Source organism: Pollicipes pollicipes, unplaced genomic scaffold (genome assembly GCF_011947565.3).
Source record: "Pollicipes pollicipes isolate AB1234 unplaced genomic scaffold, Ppol_2.1 Scaffold_4295;HRSCAF=5057_pilon_pilon_pilon, whole genome shotgun sequence".
Lineage (NCBI taxonomy): Eukaryota > Metazoa > Arthropoda > Thecostraca > Pollicipedomorpha > Pollicipedidae > Pollicipes > Pollicipes pollicipes.
In genome coordinates this window covers 14,950,082-14,971,766 of record NW_023596461.1, presented here as the reverse complement: position 1 = coordinate 14,971,766, position 21,685 = coordinate 14,950,082, and the positions used below count along the sequence as shown (strand labels likewise).

Genomic DNA, 21,685 nt, shown 5'->3' with positions numbered 1-21,685 from the left:
ATGCTTGGCATCTGGAAAACCTCAACACTAGATATGCTGCTTTGTTATTGTCACGCATTTTGCAAATATTCTCTTTTCACGAGAGGTTATTGTGCATAACAAATAAGTAATTTATTGTGTGTATGTGTTACAAACACACAATCTAAAATAATTTGTTTTTTGAAAGCCCACCCTTACCCGCAACTTTGTCGGAAGTACCCGCCAAATCGTCGCGGCCTTTTAAAGTCCAATTGTTACGGACCTATGCTTTAAAGTGGCAGCTCCGTCCAGTACCCACAGGTGAGCATCCGTGGCCGTGCACCTCTCCTCCGACCGGCAGGCGGATGGGTTAGTTCCTGGCAGGTGGGCTGTATGACCGCTCCTCTGCCCCAGCGGGAGACAGCAGGCCGACATCCCACAGAGCCCCCGTGACCCCCCCCCCCCCCTCCCCCTTCTCGGCCAGCGGGAGGCGGAGACCGGCCGGACACCCTCTTGAGTGCCCCCTCCCCCCCCCCCCCCGACCCGGGCGTCCGGCTTGCTGCCCGCCCTGACTCCCACGCCGGGGCGGAAACCAGCTGTCGGCTCGTGGGCGTCGGAATGGAGAGCGGCACAGTCGCAGAGGGAAGCGCGTGCCTGTAGGGACTGTCCCCGGCAGTGAGCTGCACACCTGAGCATAGCAGGTCACAGCCTGAGCAGCCTGAGCATGGCAGGTCACAGCCTGAGCAGCCTGAGCATAGCAGGTCACAGCCTGAGCAGCCTGAGCATAGCAGGTCACAGCCTGAGCAGCCTGAGCATAGCAGGTCACATCGAAACGAGACCAAAAGGCCTGAAAGCAGGCTGAGAAGAGCGCGACTTAAACTGGGGAATTAAAAACGGTTATTTTGCCTTGATTAGAATATGTCTGCCGCTGGTGTTTTTAGGGCGGGCCCTCTGCTGTTGTCATTTTGCAGGCATAAAACCCTGGAGTGGGCTTGAAAAACTAAATACGGACAACATCTTCAGGACCTTCGCGATTACCAAAAGAAGTCACGCAGCGAAAACGTAAGGATGACTTTAAAAATGACCAAAGCACTTCAAGGGCACAAGAGATGGAGGCAAAAAAGGGGCAGGAGTTGACTTGGGCTCCGAGAACGCAAAAAAGTCGTAAATATGCATTCAATCGCACAAGATGACTGGACTAAAATGTTTATGAATTCATGAGCCCAATGTGTCAGCAGACACGAATAATGCGCTTTTAGCTGAGATGACAGAGCCGTTATAATACGTTGAATGAATACGTTTTGTGACAGCATTTTCCGAGTCCTGGTTGAAACCTCCGCCTTGAGAAAAGGCAACAGCTCAACAAATATTTTCCGTTTAGAACCATAGTAAATTCTTGCGCAAAGAAATCTGTAAATTGCGGTACACGTGAGGTGGGCACCTTGATTCATGGCTTGTTCTAGTTTCATTAACATTTGTGATCCGGAAAACTGCCACTTACGGCGGTCAGCTGTAGTGTGAGATCCGCGTTACCATTGATGGAGCGATATGGCTCTTATCCCGGATACTGCAATGTGAGAAACCGCAGCAGCTGATCGGAATTACTGATTGTCGGCAGCTCAAGGCAGCTTGGCCAGCTGGGCGTTTTGGCGCTAAGTGACCTGCCTTTCACCGAGCCGGCGGCCATTACACGCGACGGCTGCCGGCCGGCGTCGTTGAGCCGGGATCTGACCTGACCTAAGGTCGGCACGGACCCAGCAATTAACCCCTGCCCCATCCAGCCCCTTCTCCCTTCGGGCGTGAGCAGATCTCGGCATGGCTGACGAGGAGCGTAAAGCGCCCGCCGGAGCGTCACTGCTGATTCTAAAGGTCATCCCCAGATGGCAGTGGCGTCGACGCGTTACGCTCAGACCCACTGGGGACTCCGTCCCCGCCAGAGTAAGTGGTATTTCGCGACGGGTGGCGCTTGGTTACTGGTGACTTCGGCGAGCCATTTATTACAACTTGCACCAGAAAGGTCAGTTCCTGCCCGTTAATCAACTTCACCAGCTATTTGTATATGTAGGTTTCGTAGAATGCGAGGATCCGCTGTAACGGACTGAGCGAGTTCGCGGAACGGCGGCTCATCTGTTCAATTACAGCATGTTTTGCTGAGTATGTAGCCTCCACCACTGATTTTCCATTACATTCCAAGTAATCAGAAATGAAACTTCATGCGTCAAACTCTCCTTGCTGTTAAGCTCAGAAGTCCCTACAGTGCCCGTCTGAGGGCGGTCCGGCGCCGAAGGTCGGCGACAGGCCGCGCCACCGTCGCCGCCGCTAGTGGCCGACCTCTGGCCGGCTTTCCCTGCGAACACGTGGCCAGACAGGCCGGCGGCCCTCTCTCTCCCTCTCCCGCCCTCGGTGGCGCCGCGTCTGGCTCGCCTAGCGGCTCCCCATCCGCGCGAGGATCATTGTGCAACTGTTGGTGGGGCAGGCGCGATCGGAGACGCTTTTCGCCATTGTACGCTGTCGTTAGCCGGTGGAGGCGGCACAATTGGCGGATCACGGCGAAACATACGGTACGCGCCGTAGAGCTGGGGCGCCCGGGGCCACCCGGCTTGGCGGAGTTTAATCTTTGCGTGCGTTGCCAGGGGGCGTGTGCCTGCCCGCGGTGGTCGGGGCGCCCGTGGCGTCCGGCGCACGCGCACTGCGTGCAACGGCCGCGTCGATCACGTGACTTCCGGCCACACCAGGCGGAGCCGGCGCGAAAACAAAACCGGGGGCCGCCCGTCGCCGGTAGAGCCGGTTTTCGGGCGGCGGCGGCCGGTGCGCTGGCCCTTAGCGGCCGACTGGGCGTGCGCTGGCCAGGTACGGCGATACGAACCGGGCGCGCTCGGCGACAGGCGAGGCGCGGTGGCGCTGGCGCCGCGCTCCAGTCGCTCGCAGGCCCGGCCGCCGGTGGAGCGGCTGCGTTTCTACCGAGCCTCAGCCAGTGCAGCGCCGCGCCGTGCCGTGTCATAATGAGTGCTGCCAGATGGGGCCCGACGGCGGCCACGGTCGGGTAGTGCCGCGTGTCCCGCGGTGAAGTGAGGGGCGCCGCGTCGCCTCCGGCGTGAATCGACGGGTGTCTGCGCCGACGCCGACGCCAGCCACGTCGCCGCAGCGCCGGACGTCGCGGCGCCGATGACGTCATCATGGCGAACAACGACGTCATCCTGCGGCAGGGCGGCGCGGCACGCAACAGGTGTGATCGGCGCTCGCTGGCCGGTGCCGAGAATAAGTTCGTGTGGGTGGCGGTCGAGGCGCTGCCTTGCTCCGAGAGCGTGCAGGTGCTCCGCGGCGACTCCTGCCCGCCCGAAGCCCGCGGGTCACCGCTGCTCGCCGACGCAGCCGGGGGACCGCCCGCCGCCGACAGGTCGGTCGGTGGGCCCGGTCAGTCGGCCCAGCCGGTTCAGCCGGACGCCCCGGCGGCGGTCGTCGCCAGCGACGCCGCCACCTACGCCAGCCCGCGGTCCGCCCCGGTCTCCGACGCGGTCTACGCCGTGCCGGCGGCGGCGCCGGACACGGAGGGGTGCGAGGGCCGGGTCACGTCGGACGCGTCACGTGCCGAGCCGCTAGAGAGCGGCGGCGGCCGACCGGCGGCGGCGGCGGCGGCGGCGGCGGCGGCGGGCGGCGCCAGCTGTGGCGAGGTCAGCCGGCCGGCTCTGGACCGCTCCGCGCCCCTCCCCGCCGCCGGCGCCGCCAGCTCGGACGACGAGGACGAGGCAGCGGACGCCGCGTCGCCGTTGCCCGGCCCCTGCCGCCAGGCGGTCGACCGCTATTCCAACTGTTTCGAGGAACACCTGGCGCTGCTGGACGCGGCTGGCTACGACTCGCTGGACGGACTGCAGCTGCAGGCCGGCACCGAGCCCGAGTACGCGGTACCACATCGGGGTACGCCGCGCCGCCGTGACCCGACCCAGGGTCAGGCCGGATCGGACGGCGGGCAGACGCCACCACCGCCGCCGCCACCGCCACCTGCTTCACCCCCGCCGCCGACGCCGCCCCCACCGCCACCGCCTCCTCCTTCGATCTCGCCGCCCCCTCCTTCGTCTGCACCACCGCCACCGCCGCCGCCGCCGCCGCCACCGCCGCCGCCAGCGCTACCGCGAGGTCCGGCAAGGCATCCTATCTATGAGGATATCGAGCCAACTCCCGCGGAACGGGTGCGCTCTCTCGGAGAAGAAATATACGATGCCATTAGCGGTGAGTGGCCTGCTGTCATGTGAATGACAGGCCTGCTTCTCCACTCGGTTGGGTGCGATTCTGTACCCGTCTCTGTTCAGAAACCAATGCAGTGACTGACTTGGCTGAGGCATTGTTTAGAGGGGCTTTGTGGCGTCTTACCTCACACACGTCTGGACCAATCAGGGAAGGGTAGCATCAGTGTCTTCACCCGACCGGACTACTGACGTCGGTGGTGCGTGATGACCGCAGTGGTCATATCTGAGACAGGCCCGACGGAAGGACCAATCGTGTTCGGATGCTGGACGTTTCTAAACGTTAAGGATCTCCGCGGATAGGCCCATGTCTGGTTCCGTGCTGCCACCTATCGGTGTTTTCGGGGTCATATTTGCTAGAATATGACCCCGCAAATAGACGGCTTAAGACATGTCCAGTTAACTCCGGAAGCGAATTTTGCCTTATCCCACTTTGTCGTAACCGAACGACGTATTTCTGGAGGCCCCGCCGCTCCCTCCTCACTAGGGTTTGTCTAGGGAGGCCAGGCTCATTTGTTCGGGAGGATGCCGAGACAGGTGTGGCGGGGCAGCGCATGCCGGACGCTCCACACATACCCGGGGCGTAGCACCGACTCATCGACGTGCCTGCCCCGCAAACAACGGCGGCCCCCATCGTCCGGCCCCACTTGGGCGTCACCGGCAGTTGGGCTGCTCTAGACAGTCGAGACGGGGCAGACTGTCCCTGTGTACGTGCCGAAGGGTCATTTGTCTTTCAAAACCGTCAGCGAAGCGATGATGCTGTTTGCCATGTTCTTCGTCCAGTGCCAACGGAGGGCTGACGAGGCTAATGCGCGGGGCTGAGTGAGTGCCTCAACAATGAACGCGCGCGGATGATGACGAGACGGGCCTTGGTGAGACCGCGACACGCTTCAGAGCAAGTGAGAGTGGAACCGTGGAAGAAGGCTTCGGACCACCTGACCGCGCTGGTTGGGATGTTGTGGAGACTGGGATCCCAGACTGAAAGCGGGGACCGTGGCGGCAAGCTTTCGGACCACCCCCGTTGCCGTGACCGTTACGTCTGGTTGTGGTTTCCAGGCGGTTTTTTTTGGGGGGGGGGACAAGGGGGCCACCAGCCCTTAAGCCTTGAGAAGGAAGTGAGACAAGTTCAGGTAAAACGCGCTTGCGTATTTGGTGGGTAGGTATATTAATTTTCCCTTGTTCAGCTCTCCCCTAACTTATTTTGACACACTACACTCCTGTTGGACACATCAAACGAGGGAATGGCGTTGTACGGAGCGGAATGAGGAGAATGGGGGAAGTGCTCTCTCCAGTGTGTCTGTGGACCCCGGGCGGACACCCTGTCAGGAACGGCCGACCAGGCCAGTTCTGGACAGACTGCCGGCTGGTGGCAGTCTGCTGGAGACGGCTGTGGACTCCGGGCGGACTGGACTCTGTCAGGGATTCCGACCAGGCCCAGCTCTGGGCAGACTGCCAGCTGGTGGCAGCCTGCTGGAGACGGCTGTGGACCCCGGGCGGACACCCTGTCAGGGACGGCCGACCAGGCCCAGTTCTGGGCAGACTGCCAGCTGGTGGCAGCCTGCTGGAGACGGCTGTGGACCCCGGGCGGACACCCTGTCAGGAACGGCCGACCAGGCCCAGCTCTGGGCAGACTGCCAGCTGGTGGCAGTCTGCTGGAGACGGCTGTGGACCCCGGGCGGACTGGACTCTGTCAGGGACTCTGACCAGGCCCAGCTCTGGGCAGACTGCCAGCTGGTGGCAGCCTGCTGGAGACGGCTGTGGACCCCGGGCGGACACCCTGTCAGGAACGGCCGACCAGGCCCAGTTCTGGGCAGACTGCCAGCTGGTGGCAGTCTGCTGGAGACGGCTGTGGACCCCTGGCGGACTGGACTCTGTCAGGGACTCCGACCAGGCCCAGCTTTGGGTAGACTGCCGGCTGGTGGTAGTCAGCTGCAGACGGACATGGTGTGTGCGGACCTGCAGTGCTATTGGGAGAAAGTGATTGGATGACGAACTCGGATAGGAAAAAACTGTAGAGAGCTTGGCCACAAACGTCTGTGCTGTAGACCGATGACGAGTTAATTACGTGACGCAGGCAATGTGACGCAACACGATGGGCAACAAGACAATTGACATTGGCATTCCACTGAAATGGTGCTGTCACGTCTGTGTATCTTGGAAGGCGTGGACAAATGGCATAGATGGGCAGTGAGTTTCATTAGCACTCTTGTCCGATCTTCGGCGCGCACAACGCTAACGTCCACGGCATCCAGTGTGGGAGGCCTGTCAGTAACCCCCATATGCTAGATGTGCCGATAGACCGTTTGGCCATTTCGTGATAACCGTAAGGAAAATGTGAAAGACATTATGCTTGCGGAGTTTCCTACGCGTCGATGATAGACATTTAGACACATGGACATACACATAAACATTATTACATTATTAATTATTACATATATTAAACACATAGACATTATCAGACGCATGATGAAGTCGATGATAGACATTTCCGAGCTTTTAAGTTGGCGATCCGGATCTCTGCGATGCGATTTCCTGCCGGGTCTTCCGTGAATCAGCTGGAGGCGGGAAACGCCTCATGCACTGCCAACATCACAGGACGCCCCAGGCGTGGCGGTTCTCCTTACTTATTAAATGCCTGACATGCGACGCCAATACCATTAGAGGCTAGTCAATATCACGAGCCAGTATCATCAATGCCACTAGCCAATATCATGGCGCAATCTTCGCGTTGCCGGCAGCTGCGGTATTCATAAGGCCTTATTGTCGTGCCGGCACGCGTGATATGTGCAGCCCGGCAATGGCTGCCTGACCTGCGTCGGACGCGCTAGATACGCGTCCAGGGGATTTCCGCGGTGCCCGACGAGTGGGGTGTGCCAGTTCTGAAGGGAACTGGCCGGCCGGCGTGTGACGTCATAGGACCCGTTGCTTTCCGAGCGCGCCGCTCCGTCCATACGTGCCGGCAGCGGGGTGCGGTGGTGAAAGCGGGCGGCCGGCTCTGCTTACATGCGCGCTGGGTCCGCGGGCGCGGGGCGTCAATAATCATGCCAGCGGTGGCGGGCTCAACTGACTCAGTGCAGGCATTTTCGTGACGGCGCGGGTCACCCAAAAATCGCTGTATTTGGAGGCGCAGCAGAAGCGCGATATCTTGGGGATATGACGGGCGGGACCTCTCCATGCAGTTTGCTCTAGCAGGCTCCGAAAAGCTGTCCTAACCGTGGGCGGGACGTTTGCAAAGCTTTGGACCGTCTTGTACTGTAAGTAGCGTGTGTGTTGAGATGATTATTAAGGTGAGAGTTTTTCAATTATTGGGAGAGGCACCAAGCTCCCCACAAGCCCCCCGGTTCCCACAGACATGCCTGTCCTGTTCTCAGGGCGCAGTAAATAATCAGTGAGATCATAAACAATGCGTATCATAATGACCCAATTTTCCCAGCACCGCTCAATACACCATTGAGACTGCCGTTTTCCGTATTGTCGGCCAACTTCAGCCACTCGGCGGCTGGCACCTCGTTCAGCAGGGCTCGGCGCCAGGCCGTCAGTGTTTGGTGAGTGATACGAACTGGAGACTGGTGCTTCAACAACGTGATGGATGGCAAAGGGCCAGTGACAGTCGGAAAGCTTGGAGGCACAGCAGTGGACTCTGGCACCCGTGGCTCGGCGGTGAACTCGGACGACCGGGCGAGTGGTAAACATGTAAGGCCTAAGGCATCTCGGGAACTACTGGGGCCATTCTGAAAAACCGAACGGCGTTCGACTTCTCTGGACGAGATCAACATCCCTGAAAAACATAATACAAAAATTGACGTTGGGGCAACATGGACGACCCCAGTGTAGGAGCAGTTATTTACTATTAGAGACAAAGTATGTAAGGCATTTTTGGTCTTTCACAGTTGTGACGTTAATGAACAGATTTCGATATGACCAACAATGATGGATAGCTTATGATTTCAAAATGCGTATGCTGTGGCGGCCATCGCAATGAAGCGTAATGCAACCTTTCGCGTAACCCGCATGACCCTGCACGAGAGCCTGATAGAATGCAGCAACGCATTTATGTAACGGATTTTCCATCTCTTCAAGAAATTCATGCATATTCGAGGCAGAAAGGGACTTGATAGTGGCGAGCACCGCCACCTTAAAGGTCAAGGGTTAGTTTCAGATGATCCTTGACTTCTCTTCACGGAAGCGTGCTGTGGCTGATTTCACATAGGCGAGGCTTTGGCTGCCCTCCAAGGCACGGGAACTCGCTCCACTGATACTCGATTTCCTCGGATCGCGGATGTAACGGTGCTACGAAATTGAGGCGTTCGATGCCAACCAATGTTTCCAGACAAGTCAAGCTCCATTGGTAGCCAAAAGCGCGCTCAACGAGTAGCTTGGCATCGACTAAAACGCATGAAAGAAGGACGTCTCATTTCGTGATGGTCAGTATCACACATTTAAATGTAGCGTTGGGAGACACCGGGAAATATTTGTGGGCCGTCTTGGGTGACGCTCCTGCTGGTTCCTAAACGGGTCGCTGGGGAGGGCGTCTATCAAGCTCACGAGACCTGGCCCCTTTCTCCTTAGGGCCGTGCGCGCGCGCCTGCTTGCAGTTCGGTGCTGTCCCGTGGCTCGGCGGGAGGCGTCACGTTCCACACACGGCACGTGCCACACGTCTCACACCCGCCCCTCCGCTCTCCGCATGGTCGCCGGCCCCAGCTCGATGTCAGCCGTCGTCCCCGGAGCCCGTTCTTCGCAGCCGGGGCGAGTCACATCTGGGCTCGCTCGCTGCGGCCGGCTGGGCAGCGGGTACCTTGAGCCGGTCGCTGGGGCGGGCGGGCGGCTGCCGGGAGCAGGCGGCGCGCCGGCGCCGACCGGCCGCCGCCGCCGCTGCCTCCGCCGCCGCAGCCGGCTCAGTCCGCGACCGGCCGACCGCGCGGCAGGTCCGCCGTGTCCGCGCGCTGTGTCCGCCGTGTCCGCGCGCTGTGTCCGCCGTGTCCGCTGTGTCCGCCGTGTCCGCCGTGTCCGCGGCCGATGCGCTCCCACCTGCCCGTGCGGCGAACGCTGAGCGCGCCAGAGGGCGTTCATCGCGCCTACCTGTCTCTGAGAGGGCGGCACGCGATGAAGCAGACCGCAGGTACGGGCGGTCCTCTGCGGTCGACGATGTCCACTGTTTTGTCCACATCTGTCTGGATGTGTCCACATGTGCTCGTATGTGTCCAGCTGTGTTCATATGTAACCCTCGATATCCGTCTGTCCTGTCCTGTGTTGTCCTGTTTTTGCATCTCACTGCATTCACATGTGCCGATGTTGATCATCCTATGTATCCCAACGTGCTCGTCAGCATCCGCCGATGTCCAACCGTATCCAGTCGCATCCCACTGCGCCCATATGGATCCGCCTGCGTCCGCTTGTGTCCACCCGTGTTCAGCCGTATCCTTAGTGTGCGTCTCGGTCCACCTGTACCCGAACGCATTTCTCTGTTCGCCTTCGTCTTTATACCACGTTGCTTGCATGTACCCGCCATCGCTGTAAATGTTCCGCTGCTTCAACAGTGTCTCAATGTATGTCGTCTGTGTTCTCCTGTGTCCACTTGCATCCGGTTGTACCTGGCGCGTCCGTCGGTGTACGTCGTTGTCCGCCTGTGTCCTCCCGTATCTGTGTGTGGTCAGCCATGTTCGTCTCTGTCCCGTCGCTGTCGTCCTTATTCCGCTGCATTCGTCCGTGTCACACCGTAATCCTCCTTGTCAGCCTGTGTGACGGCGTCAAACCGGGGCTTGTCGTATGTATCCCCCTGTGTCCGTGTGGGTGACGTCTGTGTCCGCTTGCATCCAACTGTGTCTTGCTATGCCCTGTCGGTGCACGGCTGTATAACGCTCTCTGCCTGTGTCCGCCCGTATGCATGCTTGGCTCTCTGAGTCCGCATGTGTCCGTCTGTATCACACCGTGTCTGTCTGTGTCCGTCTATCTCTCGTTGTCCATGTGGATCGCACTTTGACGCTCGCATCCTATTGTGCCGCTGCGGTCTCAGATCTGGTCAATCCCCGAGTAGTGGCTGAGATTTCCGGCCATGGCAGCACTGCAGCTCCTGCCCTCCGGGTGACCTCGCGTCGCCCTGTCTGCCCCGCTGGACTCCCGCCCCGCTTCACTATCGGCCAGGGAGTCCCCAGCTAATGCGCCTCGGCGGCTGCACGCCAACGTTGCTTCGGTTAACTGCTTAGGCGTAAACTGCCGACCAGCGAGCGGCGCCGAACCACGAGATTGGTGGAGCGCCGCGTTACGTGCGCAGTACATTTTGGTCCGCACTGGGGTGTGGCGTGACCCAGTGGTGAGTGTTGAAAGGCCGTGTGTTCCGTATGTTCAGCATGGGTTAACATAGTCACGCTTATGGTGAGCACAGCCATCAGCACGAAGGACACGACCTTTCGTTCTCAGTAAGTAATTAAGATACCAAAAAGCAGCTACAGTCGGTATGCGGGTGCCTACGTTGCTTCTTTGGTGACCTTCCAGTTGCATCATGCTACGGTTTATCCATCCTGACTGGGCTGAGACCGGTTATATGTGCGTTCTCGCTGTTCGTACTCTGTGTATCTCCGGACATTATGCATGATATGCTCATTGGGTATGCTGGGAATGGCTTGGCTGTGACGGTGGCTCGGCGGCAGCTGACGCACCGGGCGACGGTCGTGGCGCCGGGGCCCGCCCCGCCGGCGCCGGTCCAGCTTTGTGGAGGCGTCCCGGACCGGAGCCGGAGCCGGAGCCGCAGCCGTCGGCCTGTCCGACCGGTCGCCGCCACCGTTATCTCTCGCCGTCTGTGGGCGCAACAGAGATGCCCAAAGGCCAGCTGGCGTCACCCCGGGCCGGGGACCAGCCCCGAGGTGGAGATCGTGGGTGGCGCGACTCCCGGGGAGCGCGCGAACTCGCGGCACGTGGCTTTGATCCACGGTATCGGGGGGTGTATCACAGCGCGGCCCGTGACCCCTGACAGCGGGGCTGTTCCCGAACCACGTGGCGTAGGGCATCCCGGCGCGAGTGCATCCCCGGCACTTGTCACCCGGTCCTCCCCGGCTGAGTCAATTCACGACTTGTCCGCGTGACTCCGAGCAGAGTCTATGTGACTGTCAGCACTGACAGCAGCGCGGCTGACTCAGGCGCTGCGGGGCCCTCCTGGCCTCAGGCGGGCCTCCCTCGCGCGCTGTGACCCCTCAAAATCCGCTGCGCATCGCCACGTGCTCGCCGACGTGCCGCAGCGGCGGCAGCGGCGGCACGTGTTGTGACGGCCGGCGCCCATATCGACCAGCTGGCTCTGACGTCAGGCGTCTCCGGTCGCGTCTGTGGCGCTCGGCGTCTGTGGCGCTCGGCGCGGCCGAGCCGCTCAATTGGTGTGCGACACACAAGGGCGGCGTGGCCGACGCCGTTGCGTCACGGCCCGTCAGCGGGCCGCCTGCAGCCCCGGTCCCCCACGCTCGCGCGCCGCCGCCACCTGCAACACGAGCCGGCCGCCGCTGCGCCAATTTGGCGGCCAGCTGCCGGCCGGCGGCGCCCCGACTGGCCGCCAGCGAGCGCTGGCTGCTCGGACGGGGTCACTGGAGTGCCACTGGCCTCTCGGACGGGGTTCACTGGAGTGCCGCTGGCTGCTCGGCAGGCCCCTGGAGTGCCTCTGGCCGTTTGCTTAGGCAACTGGAGTGCCGCTGGCTGCTCGGGCAAGTCACTGGAGTACCGCTTGCTGCTCGGGCAAGTCAATGGAGTGCCGATGGCTGCTCAGGCAGGTCACTGGAGTACAGCTGGCCGCTCTGTCAAGGAGTGGCTGTGGTCGCTTTGTCAGGTTACCGGAGTGGCTCGGTTCGCTGTCAGGCCGCTGAAGGGTCGCTGTCCTGTGCCTGGGGTGACGCCGTCTGCCATCCCTATGGACACTGTTTGACTGATGTCAGGACTGTACCCAGCTCTCCCGGCTAGGTCGGGGACCCGAAGCCGGACCGGAGCCGGACCGGAGCCGGACCGGAGCCGGACCAGAGCCGGCCGAATCGATTTGTGAATCCGGCGCCGAGCGGACGCTGTATAACTGATAGCATAACTAATATAACTAATATAGCATAGTATAACTAATGCCCCTGGCGTGCGGGAGGTCAGATCAGCGCACCGGTATTGGCGCCTCCTGTACTTTGAGAGGGATGGGGGCGGTGCCGAACTCTACTCAGAACACTTCAGCACCGACGGGTTACCCTAGTCATGACGCCGGTACCACTGGTTCTTACTCGCCGAGGGGACCGCGGCGCTAAAGCGCCGCGCAATTTTTCGCGATGCGGTGCAACTGTGACTGGCCCAGTCTCAGACGAAGATGTTGTCCGAATTTGCGCGTGAAGCGAACTTTTTCTAAGCATGAGGGCCCTCCGTCGTTGAAAGCACGCGTGTTGCTGACGGAGATTTCTCGAGGGCTGTGTGTGCATGGTTGTGAAGGCTTCACTGCGGGCAATACGTTGAGCCCGAGGGCTGCGCGCTATGTTTGTGGATGACAAACACAGAAACCTTCACGAGTCAGTGCGCGATGGAACATTTGTATGGGTGTTTCTTTGTGTGCCAATCACCTCGAGCCAGGTCGTAGATGCTCTTGGAGTGATGGGTGCGCTAGGCCCCACTGTTTTTTTTTCTGTTGGGTGGGAGTGCGGACAAACCCTTCAGTCCCAGTCTGGTAAGGTCGCAAAGTGCGCCATCCCGCTGCCCCACTGGTATTTCTCTCGTGGCGTTTTTTAACGTGTTGTTGTGCCAGCTGTGTGGCTGGATTAATGTTCAGTTTGGCTGATGTTGATGAATGGGCCCACGGACTTTGACCACAGCCGCACATGGGTGAGTGGCAACCGCACAAGAGGCTGAGCCTGCTTTGCGGCGGGCATGCAGACGGGCGTGGGGGACGGGGGCGTACTGTTGTCCACCCCCAGACCAGACCAGGCCTCCGTTTCGTGACAAGACCATTCGCCTGGACTTTTATGCGGAGAACACCCCCAAAAAGGCCAGTTTTGTGGAAGGTTTGGCTGTTTGCCTTTCGTGCAGGTCCCTCGGTTGATTTAGCGCAATGATAACACAGCGGTACCCGGCCGGCCATGCAGGAGCCAGCCATCTTTTCAAAGTTCACTGGCTTTGATCTGCTAGCTTCACCAACAACACTGAATTTGGGTTTCATTTTTTTCTGTATTAAGTATAAGGCCTGTTGTGTAAAACCACATATGACTTTGTCGGGCGTGTTTGTTGCCAGAATTTTATTTGACTTCTGTGCGCTTCCCTAGTGCGGTATGCTTGCATGTCATGTACCCACTCAAACGTTGAATGCACATGCCTTTGTCACTTCACTCCCTCCTTAAGATTTCGTCTGTTTCGTGTGAAAAAGATAGTGATAACAGGTGCGATGCTGTGCCACTTCACATGATTCCAAAATAGACCTGGTTATCCGGGTCAAGGAACAGCAATGTTTAGACGATCTCGAGACATTAAAACTCTTGTCTTTGTGTGACTCATCGTTCAGCACCGAATTACCTCATATTTAGGAACGAAGCAGCCCGGCAGGATCAGTGCCCGTCTCGCCAAGAGCTGGCAGGCACGTCGGCCTCCGATCTGGAGATCGCCCCCAGGAGTGCATGAGTGCTTCGAACCACTACACTGCAGCTTCTCACAAGGAATGCCACACTTGCCAAACTCCAAGGCCCGCTTGCAGGAAATTTGCCACGATGTCCACACGGCGGATGCTCCCACACTTGTTCGCGATCCAGTGCCGCGCCGCCGAGCGTCAACCGGCAGCGGCCCCTGACCTGACCTGACCTGATCTGATCTGACCTGACCTGACCTGATCCGACCCGATCTGACCCGTCTCGCCGGCTCTTGCAGACGCGGTGCGCCCCGTCCCTGGCGCGTGGGACGACGCCACCATCTACGAGGACATAGACGAGGTGGGCGACGACGGCACGCCATTCAGCTCCGACCGGCTGGAAGTGCGCCGCCAGCTCAGCTCCGACAGCTCATGGAGCGAGGAGTTCGAGTCAATGTCGGAGCCGGATGAGCCGCCGGCGCCCGCCGACAAGTGAGTACCCCAGCCTGTCGGCGCGCCCGCCGGCAAGTGAGCACCCCAGCCTGTCGGCGCGCCCGTTGGACGCTTCGCAACACGCCGCCGGGATTTTTGGTGGCTTCGTAGAGCTCACGAGGATATATCGGTGGCTAATAAGCTCACGCCTTACGCTGTTTCTTCTAAGCCTCATTGTTGGCGAGCCGGACGGCGGTCAGCTGGTAACAGCACCCGGCCGGTGGTTCGCTGTGGTGCTGACGTCACCCGGTGGTCAGGCCGACACTCCAACGGCGCCCGTCCCAGGGCACCGCTCAGGGCATCTTGCTCCGCCGGAATTGGACGGAGCACTCGGAATGTAAATTGAATGCTATAGCGACCAAATGTGACATTGACACATCGCCAAGCCGCGCTCGAATCCTCCTGCGGGCTTATGACGTCACCTGTGATGTCAGAAGTACTTAAGCTCGTAAAGCTCTTAAGTCGACATGCTCCGTGCGCCTTCGTGTTATCGGTACCTGTTACTGGCGGAGGAGAATTTCTAGGAAAACCACACAGCATAGCCCGATATGGATGAACCCGTGCTGATTTGGCTCTTGGGGCATGTCAGCACTGAGGATCTGTGGGTCGCTTAGTTGTTCTCGTTGCTGCAGTCTCGGTTTAATGTAATATCAAGTATGTTAATGCCCAACCATTTGCACGAAGTGTGAATGTAATCCCCCATTTACACTCATGGCTTCGCCTTACGGCATTCGGGCTCCGTCATGGAGCACAATACAGCTAAAATACAGTCATGGGGCAGCCGTGACCTTTCCCCGCGGTGTTGACAAATCGTCCTAGCAGAAGGTAGGCCTTTAAGAAAACGGGTCACGTCTAGATGGCTGCTTTCAGGTATATCAGTATATCATGAATTGCCGGGAGATAAAGCTGTCAGCTGGTGCGCGTCGCTGCTGGGAACTCGTACGGCATTTATTTGGCGCACTTTCGTGGCCACATACTTGCCCAGAGGGCCCTGCTGCCCCCCCCCCCCCCCCCCCCCCCCCCCCCCCAGTGTGCAGTATGACGCTCGTTAGGATTCGTTCGTCCTTGCTTGGTTTCGCTGTTGATATGAAGCATATGGTTTGGTGTTTTCCTGAATTAAAAGACAAAGCGCAAAGAAAACGCAACATCTGCCTGACATTTCCGCGCAGCGAAACTACCATATAGGTCTAGGAAAATCACACGGGGATTTTTGTCTGCATAAGTTGCATGGATTGGATGCTTCCTAAGCCTGGATGGCATCCTTCAACTTTGTGTGATTGTTTGCATCGTTAGCAAATCAATAGAATCAAGTTGTGCTTTCCTCGCAAACCAGATCCTTTCCATGCTTGACGGATGTATTGCAGGTCGACAAGGTCTCTATTAAAAAGTTTGATTCACGCACAGGTGCTCCTCGGAAGCTGTGTTCCAAACCCATGGCATGCTTTGCACACAACATTCGGTGTGTTCAGTCCTTGTTTCCTCATTAAAGGGAATTATAAAACTAGCCGGCAAACATGGAATAATTATGACAAACTAGCCGTGCAGAATGGCCAGCGCGGCGGACGGGCTGCGGACGGGACCCACTTGTAGTATTCCAACTTGTCGATAGGTGTGCTTATGGGTACGTTGTTTGCATAACCTAATGCTCACGTGGTTGTGCCCTTTCTCGTGGTATTTTTACATATTTGTCCGTGATTTTGCGTTGTTTACTTGCATTCACATATTTCGTCGTCCTAATGCGTACCACTGTCTAAATTCCTGTATTATGCAGCACAAAACGTGATTCGTGTTCGAAACACGCGCTGAACGCGTTGCAGTGGTCAACAGCCTACTGAGGTACGTTGGCGCCAGCAGTTGTGCAAACGCACGCCAAACACAAAGAACTGGATGGTCATATTTTTCTTGGCCTTGGGCTTCACATGGCCAATGGGGTGACAGTGTTTGTGTGACACTTCTGTCACGTCATGCACGCCTGGCTGATCTTGAAATAGGTGGCGCGAAACAGCTTATAAGTTCGCGGGCGTTAAGCTCAGAAACCAGAAAGTTTTATCTCTTAGAAATGACAGGGCTGTGAACTGCACTGATTCTCCAAAATGGGTATATCATTTGAAAACCTCATGCAAATATGAAATACTGCCATCAATACCCAATACTATGTCAGCAGGAAAGCACTTTCTGAGGACGATATTACTGCTTGTAGCAGGAAATCGTCTGGGTGCTTTGCCTGAATGTATGGTGGTGACACCATACCGGGAAAAGCGCGTGTAGCTGTTATTGCCCGCGTTCTGTAACAAACACCCGAGCGCTGGGTTATTTTGGCGCCCTCTATGCCCACCGGAGGCGGCAGGACGCACGGAGACACTCTCTCGAGGTGGTGATGAAAAGACGAAGGTATGCAGATGAAGGACAAAGAAAGGCGTGAATGGAATCAAAATGGACCTCCCTATTCTTGGAGCCATCTAGACCATGTGTGTCACAGACTATGTGAACGTGCGCACTTAGTGATGGTAGAGGGGTCGCCGCCTCCCCAACAACTATCTCAAAGATCTGCCCTCTTCAACCAAGTGATTCCAAGGAGGCATACGCTGTCATACCCCTTTAAGGTGCGCCTTTGATAAAAGCTGCCGCCAGTGGTGGGTGGAGATATCTTGCATGCAAAATGTCCTTCAGAAGGAGTCGCATGACCTGACGGCCAATAAATCGATGCTGCTCCGCTGCCAGAGCCCAGCCCATCCAGGTGAAAACCTCTGAAAGGTCACGGGCTGCGCCTCGTTGCGTCCCGACGCGCCGAGTTTGAATGTTCGAGTCGCCTCTCGCGCCGAGGCTGGATTCCGTTCTGCGCGCCGCGGAGTGCGGCTTCCGCTGAGCCGGCGCTACGTCTCTCTTTCCCTCCTCTGACATCACCGGCGCAGGCATGCACATACCTACATCGCGGACGGGGCATGCAGAACTGTGACGGACGCCGGTCGGCCTTGGGGCATGGTTTTGCTCGTGCCGTGGCACGGCAGCGCTGTGGTCGCCGCCAGGTCCGCGGCGTGGACGCGCTCCGCACACTGGCGCCGGCTGCAGACCTCCGACGGTTTACAGCCCCGACAATGGCGTGGCCCGCCAGCGGATCGTCTTGCTGGTTTTTGCCCCGTGTTTTCAGCGTGGGTTCGGAATGTGCCTTCACTTAACTTGCAAACGCAAACTGGAAAGAGAGGCTTTGACTGAAAACCATTCGGCAAGCTGACGCCTACGCGTCTGACCTGTATCGCCGTACAAGTGCGGCGTCGTGTCAAGCGTGCGTCCGTTTTCCAGATGGTGAGCAGCGTTACGTGAGTGAGCGGTGCACGTTCAAAGCCCATTCAGTTGCTTCTGCGGTAGCCACGGTGCATCTACGGAGAAGCCGAGTTCCAAGTTGCCACCGGTTTCCGCAAAGGCCTGTTTTCACAGTTGAGATCTTGAAAACCCACCGTCCGTTGCAGTACTGAGAGCATGACATCCGTTTTGCCGTTGTGGTTTGAGAGGCGCTCTCACGTGGGCGTGTAGCGAGGGTCATAACGAGGCGCACAACGGGAGCCCCTCCCACTGGGGCGCAAAAGCAACGAAGCCGTTGGCGGTGCGGGGTAAAATTTCTGCCCAGCAGGCGTCCGCTTATTATTTTTGTACTGCCCGGGCGTGGCGAGAGGCGGCAGTGGAGTGGAGGACCAGAGAAGACTACCATCTAAGCGGTCACTGGGGCAGACTGCCGCCCAGCCGGACCAGAGCGGCTGGCTGAGCAGACCACCGCTTGAGCCCGTCCGCCTGACCAGAGCGACTGGCAGAGCAGACCACCGTATGAGCGGTTACCTGCGCAGACTGCCGTTCAGCCTGACCAGAGCGGCTGGCTGAGCAGACCACCGCCTGAGCCCGTCCTCCTGACCAGAGCAGCTGACTGAGCAGACCACCGTCTGAGCGGTTACCTGGGCAGACTGCCGCCCGCCTAACCAGAGCGGCTGGCAGAGCAGACCACCGCCTGAGCGGTTACCGGGGCAGACTGCCGTCCGCCCGACCAGAGCGGCTGGCAGAGCAGACCACCGCCTGGTTGGTATCGACCGACCGGCAGCTCGCAGCTGCTGCAGCGTCAGCCGCTGTGACCGACCTGACTGTGGGTCGGGGAGAGGGGGGCGGGGGCGGCTGTGGTCCGCGCTGGAACGTCGCGTCCGGGTGCTGTCGGGATGTTCGTGCTCCCACTCCCTTGACACGGTGGGCCGACGTGCGCTGGTGACCGGGGTGCGCCGGTGATGGCGGAAGACGAGCCGTGCCGGACGTGTCGGCGGGACGGCGACCGTGCGGTGTGCGGTGCGCGGGGTGCGGTGTGCGGTGTGCGGGGTGCGGGGTGCGGGGGCCTGCAGGTGACGGGCGAGCGCCGCCCGCCGCGCGGCCCTGACCGGCGCGGCTGTCCGCCCGGATCGGTTGGTCCAGACGCAGGGCGCCGGCGCGACGGACCGGCTCATCGGCCGTAAGACCGGGCCGTGGCCTCCGCCCGTCGCAGCTGGGATTGCAGGACGTTTGACAGCTGCCCTTGTCGGGATTCTAATTTGAAGACGCCTTGTATGCTGTGAAAAATGGTCGAGTCCGTCATGTTTGGAATGGTTGTCGTACTGTGTGCGTGTTAGACGCCGGAAGAACACTGCTACTTGTTTTGGAGAGATGTACCATTTGTCTCCCCCGCTTTGAAATTATTCGTCGGCTTAGAAGAAATGCATCACATTGAATCGTCTTTATTCATTACGGTACAGGCTGTCTCAGCAACTTGGTTCTCGAAATATACGGTGTTTATCAACATTGCCTCCCGTTAATCCAAGTCTGATGCTGTATTATCTGTTTTGGAGTGCGCTTTTAGAACCGTGGTTGTATTCAGGCGCTGCTACATACGCATTCTGCGTACTGCCTCCCCTGTCGCTTCAAGGTATCACACGTCAGTGAAATCGAATGTCGTGGAAGCTACAAGTTTACTTTACAACTTCCTTGAACACCTGGAGCCACCCACTGCTCGCCGCTGGAATCCTGATTTCTTCCCGTTATGTCGAGTGGTGATGATGCAAGTTGGGTAAATATCTCCATCGTCAGCCATTGTAGAGCATATTAGCAACGATTATTCATCAGCAGCTTGGAATGTATCACGCTACACATAATCTGTCATGACGGCGGGCTCAGACAGCCATGATCCCCCTCCTCCCCCCCCCCCCCCCCCCTCCCGCCTCATTCACCCTCCTCCTACGGCACGGCCAATAAGTCACTCTGCACGGCCGGTCCCCTGCCAGCGCCGCCTGAAGTACAATACCGTTCCAGGTACGCAGCGCCGCCCGGCCGGCCCGCCGCGTCGGTGTCCCGAAGCCCGTAAATGTGGGCCTGGCCGCCGGGCGGCGCTGCGGGCGGCCCGCCGAGCCGGCCCGGGCCAGCCTACGTCAGAGGGCCTCGAGCCGGAGCCGGCCGTACCGGGAACCTCCCACACGGCGACCGCAGAGGGCGGCGCGCCAGGTGACGCGGCGGCCGCCCGCTCAGCGCCGGGTGCTCGGGAGCGCACGCTGCCCACAGCTGTGACCCGCGGCGCGGTCACCAGCGGCCCGGCGGCGCGGTCACGTCCAGTGACCCGCGGCGTGGTCACCTCCTGTGACCCGCGGCACGGTCACCTTGCGTGACCCGCAGCACGGTCGCCTGATGTGGCCCGCGGCTCGGTCACCTCTTGTGACCTGCAGCGCGGTTACCTCCTGTGACCCGCAGCGCGGTCACTTCCAGTGACCTACGGCACGGTCACATGTGGCCCGGCGGTGCGGTCACCGGGAGCCCTGGAAGGACAAGCAGCGGCAGTGCAGTTTTTGTAAACACCAGTTTTGGACGTTGGGATTCAGGGGGGTGTTTCCGCGCGTGTGTGTTGGGTCCTGCTGAAGCTCACTGCTGTCTCAACTTTGCCTAGTTTGGATTTCCCCAAAAAGCATCGACGTTCATGCGTGTATATGACGCGTGCCTACGGCCTAACACGAGCACCGCCCGCGCCATGTGAGATCCAGAGCTCAGACAGGTGTCGTCACCTGGCCTCCTATCAAGTGTTGGACATATACACATTCGGTGGATACACTGGCGCTTATGCATACGTGAGGTGTTGATTATAAACATTTAAAATCACATTTCGCTCATCCATCTCACACTAGTCTACCAGCGGCGATGTACAAAGTCAGCCTCTTGCTTGTAAACGGCGACAAAGTGGCGCAATCCTGTTTACCTTGGGTGGTGCAGTGGGGCGGGGAGGGGAGACAGGACCACGTCGCGCGCGTCAGCTGAGCGAGCGCCTAGCTGGAAAGGACTCGCAGCGGTGTGGGACGACCGGGAGGGTGCAGGCTCCCCTCGCCCACTCCACACCCGCCCAGTCGGCGCCGCCGCTGGTCTGCGTCGGTGGCGACGGGGCTCGTGTCCCCCCCCCCCCCACACGCACACACGCACCGCCGCCGCCGCCGCCGAGACCCTGACCCGGTTCCGCGGGGACCCTGACCGTAACGCCCCGGCGTGCCGCGGCGGCGCGGCCGGGCGCCGGCTGGCGTCCGCCCGCTCGACAATCGCCACCGGCTTCTCCGAACTGGTCGCTGACGGACGTCTGAATGAAAGAGAGCTTTCTCCGCATCTGTCGCCGCCCCGCGCGGCCACGGGACGTTAGCTCTCCGCTCACGCATGGGCCCGCCGTCCGTGGCATGTCCGCGGAATGTTGCCGAGCGTGCCGGCCGTGACAGCCGTATGTAAGTCCGGCCCCGCCTGCCGGCCGGTAGCGGTCTCCCTCATGAGGGACGCCGCGCGACGTCCAGGCGGCCCGCCGGCGCTGCGTGCCGCCGCGGCGCCTGGTGCGGCGAGCTTTGACCCTGCGGTCGGCGGGCGCCGCCCGAAGCCGTCAGCGTGCTGGACGTTTGGCTGACGGGCTTTTTCAGGTCACGGCTAGCTCTGACAGCATCGGGCGCGGAAGCCTGCCGGGGAAGCCACGTCCCTTCTGCCCCTGTCAGGCCTGATGACAAACGTCATGCGCCGCCGCCGGTGCCATATATGGCGTGCTGCAAGCGTTGAGGACTACAGACCACCTGCGACAGATATGCCGGCTCATTTCCGTTACTTTCCTTCCCGGTTTTATGTAGATACAACAGTCTGAGCTTCAGTTTCATGGCCATGAAATGCAATTAAATTTTGTCATTTGTAATGCGGATACGAAACGTTTTTCCTTGTCAACTATTTTTTATGAGCAGTAGCATATCTACGAGCTTCAGCATCGACAGTATGAGCATGCTTGGCCCAGTAGATCTTTTGAAAACATCGGTCTTGTGGTGGCCGCGGGACATCCCTCTCGCGGCCCACGCCAGCGTATGTCGTCTGACCTGACCTCGTGGCAGCCCCCCCCCCCCGGCACACTCCGCCACTGCCGCGTCTTCGC

The 21,685-nt window shown here is 59.4% G+C and overlaps 1 protein-coding gene across 1 annotated transcript in view; it reads left to right on the top strand.

Moving 5' to 3' along the window:
- Nucleotides 1-21,685, top strand: part of LOC119097208 (uncharacterized) — a 36,845-nt gene that overhangs the window by 8,551 nt on the left and 6,609 nt on the right. The window contains exon 3 of the mRNA XM_037220262.1: nucleotides 14,058-14,250. Coding sequence (XP_037076157.1) covers nucleotides 14,058-14,250 — 193 coding nt within the window. The remainder of the gene's footprint in view (nucleotides 1-14,057; nucleotides 14,251-21,685) is intronic.